General features: G+C 50.0%; 1 protein-coding gene across 2 annotated transcripts; it reads left to right on the top strand.

Moving 5' to 3' along the window:
• The first annotated feature begins 2064 nt into the window (after positions 1 to 2064).
• TMEM275 (transmembrane protein 275) lies at positions 2065 to 11949 on the top strand. 2 transcript variants are annotated; one of them, XM_071436659.1, is made up of 3 exons: positions 2065 to 2583; positions 6395 to 10030; positions 10095 to 11949. In XM_071436659.1, the coding sequence occupies exon 2, from the start codon at positions 6485 to 6487 to the stop codon at positions 7031 to 7033; it is 549 nt and encodes a 182-aa protein (XP_071292760.1). In that variant the 5' UTR covers positions 2065 to 2583; positions 6395 to 6484; the 3' UTR covers positions 7034 to 10030; positions 10095 to 11949. The 2 variants fall into 2 exon arrangements, with proteins under 2 accessions (XP_071292760.1, XP_071292761.1); XM_071436660.1 differs by having other exon boundaries at positions 6395 to 10062.
• Positions 11950 to 12357: the final 408 nt, after the last annotated feature.

Below are 12357 nucleotides of genomic sequence, written 5' to 3'. Positions count from 1 at the left end.
TATACCAGTGGGAAATCTAGCCTTTAATTTTAGTTCTTGAATTAGCAGTTGTTTTAATCACATGAATGCAGTCTGCCAGTTGTCAGGGCCACATATGCAAAATACAGAATTACTACTTCAGTGGAGCCCAAAAAATGTAACTTTTTTTTATTTCTAAAGCCTTTTTGGGGGGCTTATGGGGCATTAAGAAGAAAGTGTGAGGGAGAGTCTTGCAACAAGCAAAGGGAAGCAGGAGCAGCCTTCTTCATCACTGCTTTGTGCAATTAGGGCACAACTGACAGGTCGTTCAGTATTAATTGGCCCCTTTGGAGCCTGAGCTTTATGAATGCTGTTACACAATGTGAGAGCAGTGGGCTCAAATCAATGACCCTGGCAGTCTCTTCCCCTCTGACAGCCACAGTTCCTACATAAACAGGGATTATTGGAGTGCTCCTGCTGGACTCCGGGGTGTCACACCAGGAGCGGGTTCAGCCACTCCTGTTCTGCACCCAGCAACAGGCAGGAACACTGAACACCAGGTCTGCCACACGTGGAGCTGTCTCTCTCAGAGGTGCCAGGGGGAGGTTTTCTCCACAAAATCTTCCATTGTACACTCTCACATCACTTTTCTGGTAGGGTTGAGTACACTGAGACATTTTGAACTTCATGTTACAGGTCCGGGGAATCCCTAGAGGAGACACTGCATCTCTGGAAAGGTCTGAAATGAGATTTCCCAGTCATTTCTGTCTGTAAGCCCAGGCAGTCAACACATCTGAGCAGTGCTGGTTTTCTGATATCCTCCTGCCCTCTTGCTCAAGCCATGCTGTGTGCTGTTGGCATTGCTCAAGCAAAGGAGAAAACAGAGCTGTCTTCCTCAGCAGAGACTGAACTCCTTTCTGTGAAGTTTGTTTTTTCCTGAATTTCTAGGACGACCTGTAAAGTAAAATGCAGTATGGTGCAGTAGAGGATGCTGCTGTATTAAGAATCCTCAGGCTGAAGTGGTGCCCAGAGAACAGAGAGAAGTGTTCATTCCTCCTCAGTGATTTCTCTCTTTGACCTTTGTTTCTCACTGCCTCTGTTACCTTTCTCCTCTCTCTCTCCCTCATGAAAGCAACAATCTGAAAGAGAGGGGGGCATGATTGATGTTCAGTGATCTTCAGCCTGGTTCATAGAGGATTCTTCAGCAATAAATTGGAGAAGAGCCTGTGCTCACTGTCACTGGCAGCAGCCAGGCTGGTTACAGCAGTGGGAGCAGGGGGAGCAGACGAGGACAGCTGAGTGTCAACCCATCTTAAGCTCTGGGAGAATGATCTCTATTCCATCCAGTGCACAGCTGCAGTTTGCCATGTCCCCTGTGCTCACCAGCTCTGCAGACAGACAGAGATTGGCCCCTTAATATGGAGTTAGGCTGTGCTTAACACAGGGTCTAGCATGAGGCGTGGTTTTAGACCAACTACCTCGAAGTGCATCGTAGATCTGATCCTTTGTTTGAAACATTAGTTTTGCATCTGGGGACTTTTTATCTATCTATCTATCTATCTATCTATCTATCTATCTATAATATATTTATTTATTTATTTATTTATTTATTTATTTATTTATTTATAGCAGCTCCCCACACTCTGGACGTTGCACCTCTCACTGCCGGCCGCCCAGCATGGACTCACCCCCTCGTTTGAGACATTAGTTTTGCATCTGGGGACTTTCTATCTATCTATCTATCTATCTATCTATCTATCTATCTATCTATCTATCTCTATCTATTTTTATTTGTTTATAGCGGCTTCCCACGCTCCGGACGTGGCACCTCTCACTGCCGGCGCCCAGCATGAACTCACCCCCGCACTCCTCCCTCCGGCATCCCCCCACCGTCCAAAGGCACCGAACACCGGTTGTATTTTTTTATTTAATTTCTCGTTACGTGCGTTTCAAACCTTGGAGGGATCCGTGCCTGGCTGCAGCACCGGCGAGCCCGCACGCTGTTCCTCGGCACCCGGCGGTGTCTCCCTCTCTGCTCCGCTCCCCGCCCCGGGGCTGACCCTCGGCAGGGATGCGCTCCCGGGTTTTTCCTCTCCCTGGGGGAAAAAGGGGCTGTTCTGCTTCGGGCACCTCTGTCAGCTGAAGGGGGCGGGAGCTGCAGCCTTGAAGTAGAAAAGGAAGAAGGAGAAGCAGCGGGGCGAGGATGAGCGGTGCCGGACAGCGGTGGGCGGTGGGCTGAGCCTCCCGGGCACCGCGGGCTGCGGGAGGAGGAGGAGGAGGCAGCAGAGGATGCGGCGGGGCAGGGATGCTGCGGCTGAGCACCCATCTGCCTAGGGAGAGCAGCATCGTCCTCCGAGGGCAAGGGAGAAAGTGGGGGGAAAGCGGCGGAGCTCTCTGAGCTCTGCCGGGGACTGCCCGCCTGACACCCCAGCAAAGTTTCCTGAGCTCGGTGACAAGAGGGGAGGAGGGATGTGAGATCCCCCTGCCTGCAGCGCACAGCTGGGCTGCCAGCCCCGGTTCTGCTGGGACGAGCCATGGCTTTGGCATCCCCGAGCGAAGGGTGAGGCTGAGACCCCGGGCAGCCGCTCCCTCCAGCGCCTTCCCTGGCTCCGCGCTCCAGCCCAGGTAAGCGTCCTCCCCTTCCGCACACCCAGGCTCTCTCTGGCCCTGACAGAGACTTTCCCAGCAGTTTGCCCAGGAAAGAAAAAAAAAAAAAGTCTTGTGCTTCTCCTGGCAGCTGAATGTTGCGTGCCTGCGTGTTTGTGAGCCTGCCTGTGTGTGGGGTGGTTGTAGCTGTCTGACTGCAATTCCAGTTTGCTGATCACTGTCATTATTTTTCTGTGCCATCACACCTCTGGAAAGGGGACTCATCTGTGGTCTGTCAAATATTTTCATTGTGCTGCTGCACTGAGGCGGTGTGGAAGGATGACAGCTCAATTTCTCTCCACTACAACTAAGAGGGAAGCGTGCTTGGCTGTACATGCTGCTGGTGCTGCTGCTGTGGCTTTAAACAATGCTCCTAAAATGCTGGCTGAATATGTCAGCATGACCTTCAAGCTCTAGGAACTCTCAGAGATATGGGTGAAAGTCTGCCTTTGTCCCCCTGAGAGGACAGGGAGGGGTGGCTATTCCCCTGGAAGGAATCATTGTAGCCTCTGGATTTCCATCATGCCGGCTTGAGTGTGCAGCTTTTATTTTTGCACAGCAGTGCTTGCAGTAGTGCATTTCATGCTGAAATATTGTTTGTACAAGAAACCTACACTCTAACTGATAAGAAAAGAACCTGTTTCAAACAAAGAGCCCAAAGAGAACTTTTCCACTCCTGATGGAACAGAAGTTGGTCATCAGTTTTAATTAGAATAATTTGGCTGAAAAGTTGGTAATTTTTTAAGCCATTGATTTCACTGTAGTGAAAGGTAAAAGCTGCCAGATACCCTCAGGCAGGTCAGCAGTGGAAGCTGACCCACATCAGCCCATCCTTGTGCCTAAAAGGGGGTGGAGAAGCATCAGCCTGGGCTTTAGGAGATGACAGAAGAGGAGAGATGCTCCTGTTGTACATGACAATCAGAATAAAGAAGGACTTTATGTTGTCATGGGGCCTTGTTAGGTAGAGGATAGCGTAAGGCATTCTGTGGCTTTGGTTTCTTTTTTGCTTTATCCTCCACTGCTCTGTTGGCTTTCTCAGCCCCATGTCATCTGGTGGTCTAACAGGAGTTCCTTGTGGGCAATCCCTGATGTTTCATATGGAGATGAGGACAAAAGCAACCACTGATCTACCTTCTAGGTGTTCCCAGTCCAAACATCTCTCTATACTGTGAGTTACCCTGTGGTGTGTGTGCAGATCATGTTCTGGAATTATGTTCTGCAATCATGCTTGAATTCCAAGATCTCCTGCCCCCAGCCTGATGGGAGAGGTTCCAGGCAGGAATCTCCAGTGATTCCATTGTTTTCTGCTGATAAAGATCCATTACCCCATGTAGATGCTGCAGGCAAAGGCAGGGGGAAAGAAGTTTTGCCTTGGACATAGCATAGCCAGAACACTTCTGGTGCAGCTGTAGAGAGGGTGTGACAAGCTTCAGCCCCTGTGCTCAGGGGTCTGTAATGATGAACAAAAATTGCCAGGCAGAGAAAATGAGCTATGAGGGACCATGCTGGGTGATCTCTCTGCAGCCTTGAAACCAGCCAGAAACCACAGGGTCTCTTTGGAGTGGCTACAGGTGCCCACTGACAGACGGGATGGGCAACAGGTTGAAGTTCCTCTTGAAAATCTCAGGGGCAGCCAGACCTCTGGTGATGCTTTGCCTAAGAGCAGAAGCAGCTGGAGTGTTTAGTGTCCTGCTGGAGCCCAGCTGCCTGGCTCTTCCAGGAGGGAGAATTCCTTCAGACTGGAAGCAGGTGAGTGTGAGAAGCCAGGAGGAAGGAAGCTGATGGAGTGAATCTGTGATGTTTTTAAACCACGAGCAGCCACGCAGTTCCCTGGTGGGTATTTTACAGTGGGAGAATGTGGGGCAAACCAAGGGGAAGAGCCACACTGGGGTGTCTGCAGCCTCTGTGTGCTAAAGGTTTGGGCTGGTCTGCAAACAGTGCAAAAATGTGTTTTTAACCAGAAGCTATCTTGCTGCTGGTCCAGAGCTGGTGAAGGAGGAAGAATCAGGGCTCCAGCTCCCATCAGCATGCCAGGGTTCCCAGGCAGAACAAAAGGACACTGCTAGGCAAACATGGATGTGTGTTAGCCTAGCTGATGGAGAAAATGCCCTTTCTCTCTCACGCTCTCTCAGTATCCTGAAAAATCTCAGCCTGCTGAGACACCTCTCCCCAGCCAGGCATCCCCAGATGAGGAAGGATTTAATCCTGCCCCTGTCAGCTCCAGCTGCCTCACTGAATAGGAACTCTGCTGAAAGTTGACTGCTGCACACATACAGGTCTAAACAAAAGCCCAAGCCAAGGAAATGAGATATGACACCTGACAGAGCAGCAGAGAGTTTTGCCTCAGCTGGAGGTGCCAGAAAATTTTATAACCTAGGAAAGATGTTGGAAATGCCCGGCTGATCCCACTGGTGTGTGTCAGTGTGATGGGTGATGGCTTATTATTTGTTGTTGGTTTTTGTTTGTTTGTTTGGTGGTTTTGTTTGGGTTTTTGTGTTTTTGTTTGGTTTTGGGGGGTTGTTTTGTTTTGGCTTTGTTTGTTTTGGTTTTTGTTTAATTTAGTGGCTTCAGAGTGTTGATAGCACAACAGAGATCCTTGGCTCTTGCCATAGAAACTGAGTGGTATCAGTTTTTTGCTGACAACACTTTTGAAAGGGATTTGACAGGAGAGGAGGGAAGAAGCTAGGGAGCTAGGCAGGAGAGGAAGGAAGAGCAGACTGCTATTGTTTGCAATCTGGCTGGGAAGAGAAATGCTCTCCTGCCTGTAAAATCAAAGACATCACCAGCAAACTGCTGACAAATTGGCTTCTGGCAATTTGACTTCCCAGCAAGTACGGCAAACACAAATCCAGCTCTCATCACATCCAATAATCTCCTCCATGGAGAAGCTGCTACTGTCAGTCAGGGCTGTGTTACTGTCTTGGGTCCTAGACAGATCCCCACACAGGCTCTTTTTCAGCTTCAGCATCTCAGTTTCCATGAGCCTCCATCCTGGGGTTGATACTGCTCAAGGCTTGTTGAAGTTTGGGTTATGGCTGCTGAGGCAAGCAAGATTCCCAGTCCCCTTCTGTGGGGTCTCCTGTGATCACACCAAAGATGGTGAGATGCATGGTACAAAGCATGGTCTAGCTGACAAAACACCCACATTTGCTCCATTTTATTACAGACTTGTGTAACTGATGGCTTTTGTATCACTGAGCATCCAAGTCTTACCTGCTCGAGGGATCTCCAGGGTTGCCTCTGTGGTCAGCTCAGCCTCCCAGAACAGATATTTCTGGGGGATTCTCCGGGTCATCTTCTGGGACCTTTTATTCCCCACTGGCTGGAAAGGCAACCTGGATGGCTCATTTCAATTATTGGAGAACTGAGACATGGAGCAAATTGTCCCCCTTTCTGCCACAACTGGGACCATTACCCATTCAAAAATACATCACCAGTACTGCAGTGAGGGGTGTTTGGGCAGTCCTGGACTCTGTTATTTTGGGTGGTGACAAACCCTGTGAGACCAGCTATGGCACAGGCTCTGGCCATGGCACACTCAGATTCACTTGGGCATCATCCACATGGAGAGCAAAGGACATGGAGCACACTGGGCTCAGTGCTCCAGCCTGAGAGTGACCACATGTGACCATCACAGTCAGGGTGGTCAAGTTCAGCCTTGAAAGCAGGCTTGGATTTGGGCTTAGTTTCTGGCACAAGCAGACCTGGAGAAGATGCTGGTCACCAGGAATGGCGGGGGAAATGTGCTTTTGTTCATTGCCCTAATAGCTGCTTCTTCATTCCTCTCCAGGATTTCGAGGCAACAGGAGACTGGAAACAGCCTTCCCAACACAGCATTCACCCTGTGAGGACTGAGGTGACCTCCAAGACTCTTCCCAGCATGTTCAGTGAAAAGAGCAGCGCCTCTTTGCCCCAAAAACCCACCCAGAAGAAGACTCGGCCCCAGGGCCTCCCCTCCCCTGCTCTCTGCTGTGCCTGTGGACTCTGCATCATGCTAGCAGGGATCAACATCACCTTAGTGGGAGCATTTGCCTTTGGGACCTTCCTCCCTGTGAACAACCCTCCCATCATCATCGGGCCCATCCTGCTGGTGGTGGCCTTCACGTTCTTCGGTGCCTGCTGCATCTGCAGCCGGAGGCCCCCGGCCCACGGGGCCAGGAAATCCAAACCAGGTTCTAACATTGGGCTCATCAAACCTGGCAACACAGCCTTTGAAATTGAAACCAGTGAGCACACGGTGCAGGACACCACTGCTGTCCAGCTGAGCCCCACCAATTCCCCCATCTCCTCCAAAAAGTCCACCCCGGTTCACGAGAACGCCAAGGCTTGCAAACTCTTCACCATGGAAGGCAACGGGCCAGTGGCCAAATACTCCACAGGGGGAGAGGCCATACAGCTCAACCTGCCCAGGGACCTGGCCACATCCTAAACCCGGGCAAAGCTTTTGTCAGCAGCCAGCCAAACGCTGCCATGGGTGGGCTGGAATTGTGCTATCAGTCAGAGGCGTGGGGAAGGTGCTTGTGGAAAGCCAGCAGTCAGTCAGGTCTCTCTGAACCACTTTAAGGGAGATGGATGCAACAGCAGAAAGAAAAATAACCCAGATTTTTTGCTGAAACATGCCCATTATACAGTTTTAAAAAGAAAACTGATAACGATGCTGCTGTGAAAAGATGATCTCGGTTCCTGGAAATACGCTGCCATTTTTGGGGAGCACACAGAAGAGGGGAATGAATTAATTTGTCTGATATAATGTGACAGTTGGAAGGAGAGGCTACATGGGACTGACAAATGACAGCTCTTTCTTCTCAGAAGTGAAGCAATTCTTGGACATAAAAGAAGCAGGAATGCAGTAAATTACAGCTTGCTGCCACTCAGTCACAAGAAGATTTCAGCATTTTTAGTGCCAGACTTTTTGGCAGTAGGGACAAAGCTATGTCTTTGCTACTAAAAAAGCAGTGTGAAACCATCTCTCCTCTGTTGAAAATTCTCGCCCTATCCTGCCCTCATTTGGGTGATTTTACTGCCCATTCTAAGAGAAGGAACCACAAGGGTCACAATCAGCGCTGGTATTTTCCTCTCATGTTAATGAGCTTGAGCTGCAGCTGTGCTACTCCTCTCAGTGTATTTCTTGGAAGATCAGTCAGGCTGGATCCTTGGGGATAAGCTCCTGGGGTAACCAGAGACTAACAGGAGCCTGCAAATTAAATTTTTGGGCCGTGATTATATATGGAGTACTAGGCAACATTCTTCCCATATTTTTGTGGAAGGCTGGCCTGGGACATGCCTCAGGGCAGGGGGTAGATGAGAGTATGGGCTTCAGAACAGCTGTGCTGGAAGATGGTGACTGTGAGATCCATTGCCCAGGAGTGGATCCTTGCTGCAGGAAATTGGCTGCTCAGGGTGCTCATGGGCTTGCAGAGCAGTGGGATGAGTTTGCAGAAGAGAATTTATCAAGAGCTGTTCCAAGCAAATTCCAAGAGAATTTATCAAGAGCTGTTCCCTCTGCCTCAGAAAGACCCTAACCTGATGGAATAATGCTGCAAAGGGTTTGTGTTCTTCTCTGGGGGACTCTGGCTGGGAGCACAGTGCTGTGCTGATGGGCTTTGCTCTGACTCCTGTTCAGTGTGGGGAAGGACAGCACTGCTAGGCAGGACTCGTATGTGGGGAGGCAGCACCAAGAGAGTGGATCTTGAGTAGGAATGGCTGCACAGGTTCCTCTGTTTATGGTAACTCTATATCTGAAATGAGGTTTTTGGTACTTTGAATGACAAGGAAATCATCTGGACCATACCACATCACTACAGGGGCCCAGCCAGCCCAGGATCCAGTTTCTGACAAAGCTGAGAGCAAGGTCTGGAGAGGAACATAAGGACAGGGGAAAACCAGGATGCTGCTTGCCAGAAGTGCTTTCCCAGCTTCCAATGTGCTATTGCTTAGGAGCTTCCTGAGCTGGAAGTGGTGCCTGTATGTAGCAGCCCTGAATGGATTTCTCCCCCATGAAATAATCCATTTGCGTCTTGACTGTCTGTCAACTCCCATCATTTGTGATCCTGCAGCAGAGAGTTGCACACTTTGGCTTCTTTTCATCCTGCATCCTCCTACCTCCCTTTGATGGCTCAAATTTCCCAGGTTAGAAGGGTCAGCAAACAGCCCATGGCCTCACCACCCCTCGGGTTTTCTGAGATGTTTTCCATGTCATGTTCCCTCCATCTCTCTCTTACAGAACTTTACATCTCCTGTAGCCAGAGGGGAGGAAACTCTTCCCATTCAGCCCAGCAGCAGCTGCTTGTTTGGCTGAGGACAGCACAGCCCTGAGGCTTTAGCCATCAGAAATCCATGTAGAGAGAGATGGGAGGGCTGAAGGGGAAGTGCTGGAGGAGAGGGAGGGGCTGTGGCATGGCCAAGGCTCCCCTTGGCCGCCAGGTACCTCTGTGGAGAGGCAGCCCTGTGGAGAGAAAAGCCCTGGTGCTGTACAGGCCATGCAGGAGGGGCCCTGGCTGCTCTGGGAGCCCCTGGGCAGCTCAAGGTCCCTGCATGAGCCCAGCTAGGATGAGGTTGAAGTAATTCCTTGATAAAAGGTTAACCAAAGAGTTGTAATGTGAGTCCTTGAGCCCTCCAGCAGTTTGCTGCCTCCAACAGCTCCTTCTCCACATCTTGATTTTAGTAGGGTGGGTCTGCACTGATTAGGAGGAGAAGAGGCAGGTTTGGGAGGAGGGTGTTTGTGTAGGGCTGGGTATATGTGGGTTCAGGTCTTTGGTACAGCCTCCAGGTCCTGGGCAAGTCATTGATTTGAGCTGTGAGAGGGCAAACACCTGCTCCAGCTCCATGGAAAGCTGCTGTAGGGATGAGCATTGCCAAGGAGCAGGGCTGGCATTGGCACACCTGAATCTGGAGATTGCTCTGAGCTGGATGGGTCTGCACAGCCTGAGCCCTGTGGGATCTCCCTTAGTGCTCATTTTCTTGGGGAAGAAATGAGCACTTTCTGCCCCCAGCACGGTCCCAGGAATGCAGGAACTGCTGTGCTGAGGAAAGGCTCCCTTGAGTTTTGCCTGCCCATGAGTGCTGTAGCAATTAAGCAGAACAGCTTGCTGGTGTAGGCTTGATTCTCAGCTTGCTGGCCTCACTAGCATACAACAGCTTGGAACTCTTTTAGAGACATTTCCCGTGTGAATATGGTTATCTTTGAGCACTCGGAGCCAAAAAATTAGTAAAATCAAGTGATAACCACACAATTCCTTTCTTTGATTGCTGAAGTCCAGAAAGCCAGGACTGGAGAGCACCCTGGAATCACTCCTCATCACAGCTGCCCTGTGAAATGCTACCAGAGGTGGATAATGCAATGCCTGACCAAGAGAGGACAACCAGCAGAGATGGTGCCTGGGCAGGCAGAGGGGCAGGAGCAGGGAGATGCTGATGCCCTGGTGAGGTGGGTGTGCCCACCAGTGATGCCCTGGTGAGGTGGGTGTGCCCACCAGTGATGCCCTGGTGAGGTGGGTGTGCCCCCAAGCTGTGACCCACACCTGCCTGCCCAGCGCGGTGGCCATGAGAGCATCCTCTGCCTTCCTGCTCTTGCCTTCTTCAGTCTTTTGTAATTCCCATGTCTGTCTGTCTGCTCACCCCCATGGTCAGCTGTGCCTGATGTTGTGAATTTTGTGCCTCCTTGTGTAGTGGGAGATAAGGAGAGTTCCTGGTTCTCCAAGTCAGCATTTCTAGTGTGAGTCTTTTTATAAAAATTGCTGTTTCTGTGTGTGCAGTGTGGAATTTGGAAAAGAGAGACACATTAAAATAATTGCACTCAGAAAGCACTTGGCCTGTCTGCCTTTTCATTCTAACAGCCACCTCCTCCTGTATGCCCAGAGTGTGTGTGTGCCCCAATCCTGTCTGTGTGCATTTTGCCTCATGCTCCTCACTCTCCTGCTTGTTTTCCCAGAGAGCACAAGCAGCTGCAAGGAAAAAGTGTCCCTAAGAATTTTTCCCCACTTTTCCTTGAAAACCTGATTGCCTAAACACTAGTCCCACTGCACACTCCCACTATCATTGCTTTGACTAACAGGGCAATAACCAAATTCAGCCTTTTTTGGGTGTGTGTTTAACCCCCAGCTGGGCACCTGGACAGGCCAGATGTGAACTCTGGGCCTCTGGGATCTCAGGGACACAGGAGGAGTAGGGCTGTGGGCTGGGGTGGGTGAGGACTGTGGGCTGCTCTGATTCAGTGTCTCTGAATCAGAGAGGACTGCGCTGGATTATTTCAGCTGATCCTCGCCAGCCCTGGGTAGAGATGATATTTAATTTATGGTGCAGGGGAGGGAGCTGTACCTGTGTGTGCCTGTGTGCCTGGGATTGGTGCTGTCACCTTTCTGTGCCTGTTCTGGGCTTAGCCCAACATGGTCTCCTGGAGATGAGTCAAGGAGGGATGGCACAGGGAGAATAAAGAGGATTTGAGAGCCTTGCAAATTCACCTCGTCAAAGGGCTTCTCCTCCATGTGCAGCCAAGTGATTTGAGATGAGAGGAAATCTCTCCATTCCAGGCAGCCTGGCTGGTTAAAGACCTGAGAAATTAGCTGGCTGAGAAGGCTCCACTGACAATGTGTGTAAAATGAAAACCTTTTCCCTGCAGAAAGGTTTTTTTTATTTTTTTGGCCGTTAGGAAAAACTCCCTGGAAAGGTTTTTCCTTTTTAAAAGTGGGGCCAGAGAGGAAAGCACGGAGGAGAGTTTGCTGAGCATCCACTGCCATCCTCCTGGACTTGCAGCCTGTAGCATTCCTGCCACAGCAGCTGCTCTGCACTAACCTCAGCTTCTCTTTCCATCTGGAAGAATAAACCAGAAACATTCTATGAAATGTAATTAGCATTTTCTTACTTCCAGCCCAAATTTATCTGTGGCTGGTTTATTTCCTTTTATCCTTGTACTAACAATGGTTTTTAACCAAGATACCTTTTAACCTCCTGGAAATTTTTATCCCTGAAATATTTTAGGTTTGCTGCAGGTCTCCTAGAGTTTTTCTTTCAATGGGCTGAGCTGGCTGATTCCTTCCATCCTTCCCTCCTGTGAAATGCTCACCTTTGCCCAGGAGCCCTTACTTCTCTCTGCCTTATTCCTCTGATTTTGATTGAGGAGCTCCATGAAAGCTCCTGCACAGCCATTCTTTTGCAGGACTCCCAAGTCCACAGCAAAGTACAAACCTTCCAGGTCTGTCTTGTGCAAGAAACTGGGCATTTTCCTTGCATAAGGAAAGGAAGAGGGGGAAAAAAAATCCCTGAAAGAGCAAAAACATCCATGAAAATGTGAAATTTCCATTTGCAGAGTCTCTCTGTTAAAAAAAAATAAAATGAGCTTTTATGTCATTAGTCTCTATTGAGTCCATGGCAAATGTGCTCAATTTAAGGGTTGAGAGGCTGTTTTTCTCACACTGTCAGATGCTGTCAGCTCAGCTGAGCTTTCAGCACTGGGAGAGACCCTCAGGCACTGCCAGCAGCCCCACCACAACCTGCTCTAGGGGAGGTTTGAGAATTTCTTTAAAACTCCTGGATTCCAGACTGATGACCCCAAGGAGCTCCCCCTTTGGGGTGGCCCTGCCACAAGTCCCCAGGGTGATGTGAAGCCCCAGCAGAGATCCATCCTCTCCAGCAGCACAGCCCTCTGAATGCACCAAGGACATGGGGCAGCTCCCTGCTGCTCTCTTGCACAGTTTGCTCTCACACACTTCCCAAGGAAGCCAGGAGCTTGGCTCCTTTAATTTTGAAATGAATTTG

This window comes from Agelaius tricolor, unplaced genomic scaffold (genome assembly GCF_023055355.1).
Source record: "Agelaius tricolor isolate 1412-34295 unplaced genomic scaffold, bAgeTri1.0.p SCAF_11, whole genome shotgun sequence".
Lineage (NCBI taxonomy): Eukaryota > Metazoa > Chordata > Aves > Passeriformes > Icteridae > Agelaius > Agelaius tricolor.
Note: the sequence above shows the minus strand (reverse complement) of the source record. Positions and strands in the feature narration are given on the sequence as shown.

Excerpts from the sequence above, each read along its gene's own strand:
- TMEM275 (XM_071436659.1), top strand. The coding sequence starts at position 6,485 with ATGTTCAGTGAAAAGAGCAGCGCCTCTTTGCCCCAAAAACCCACCCAG.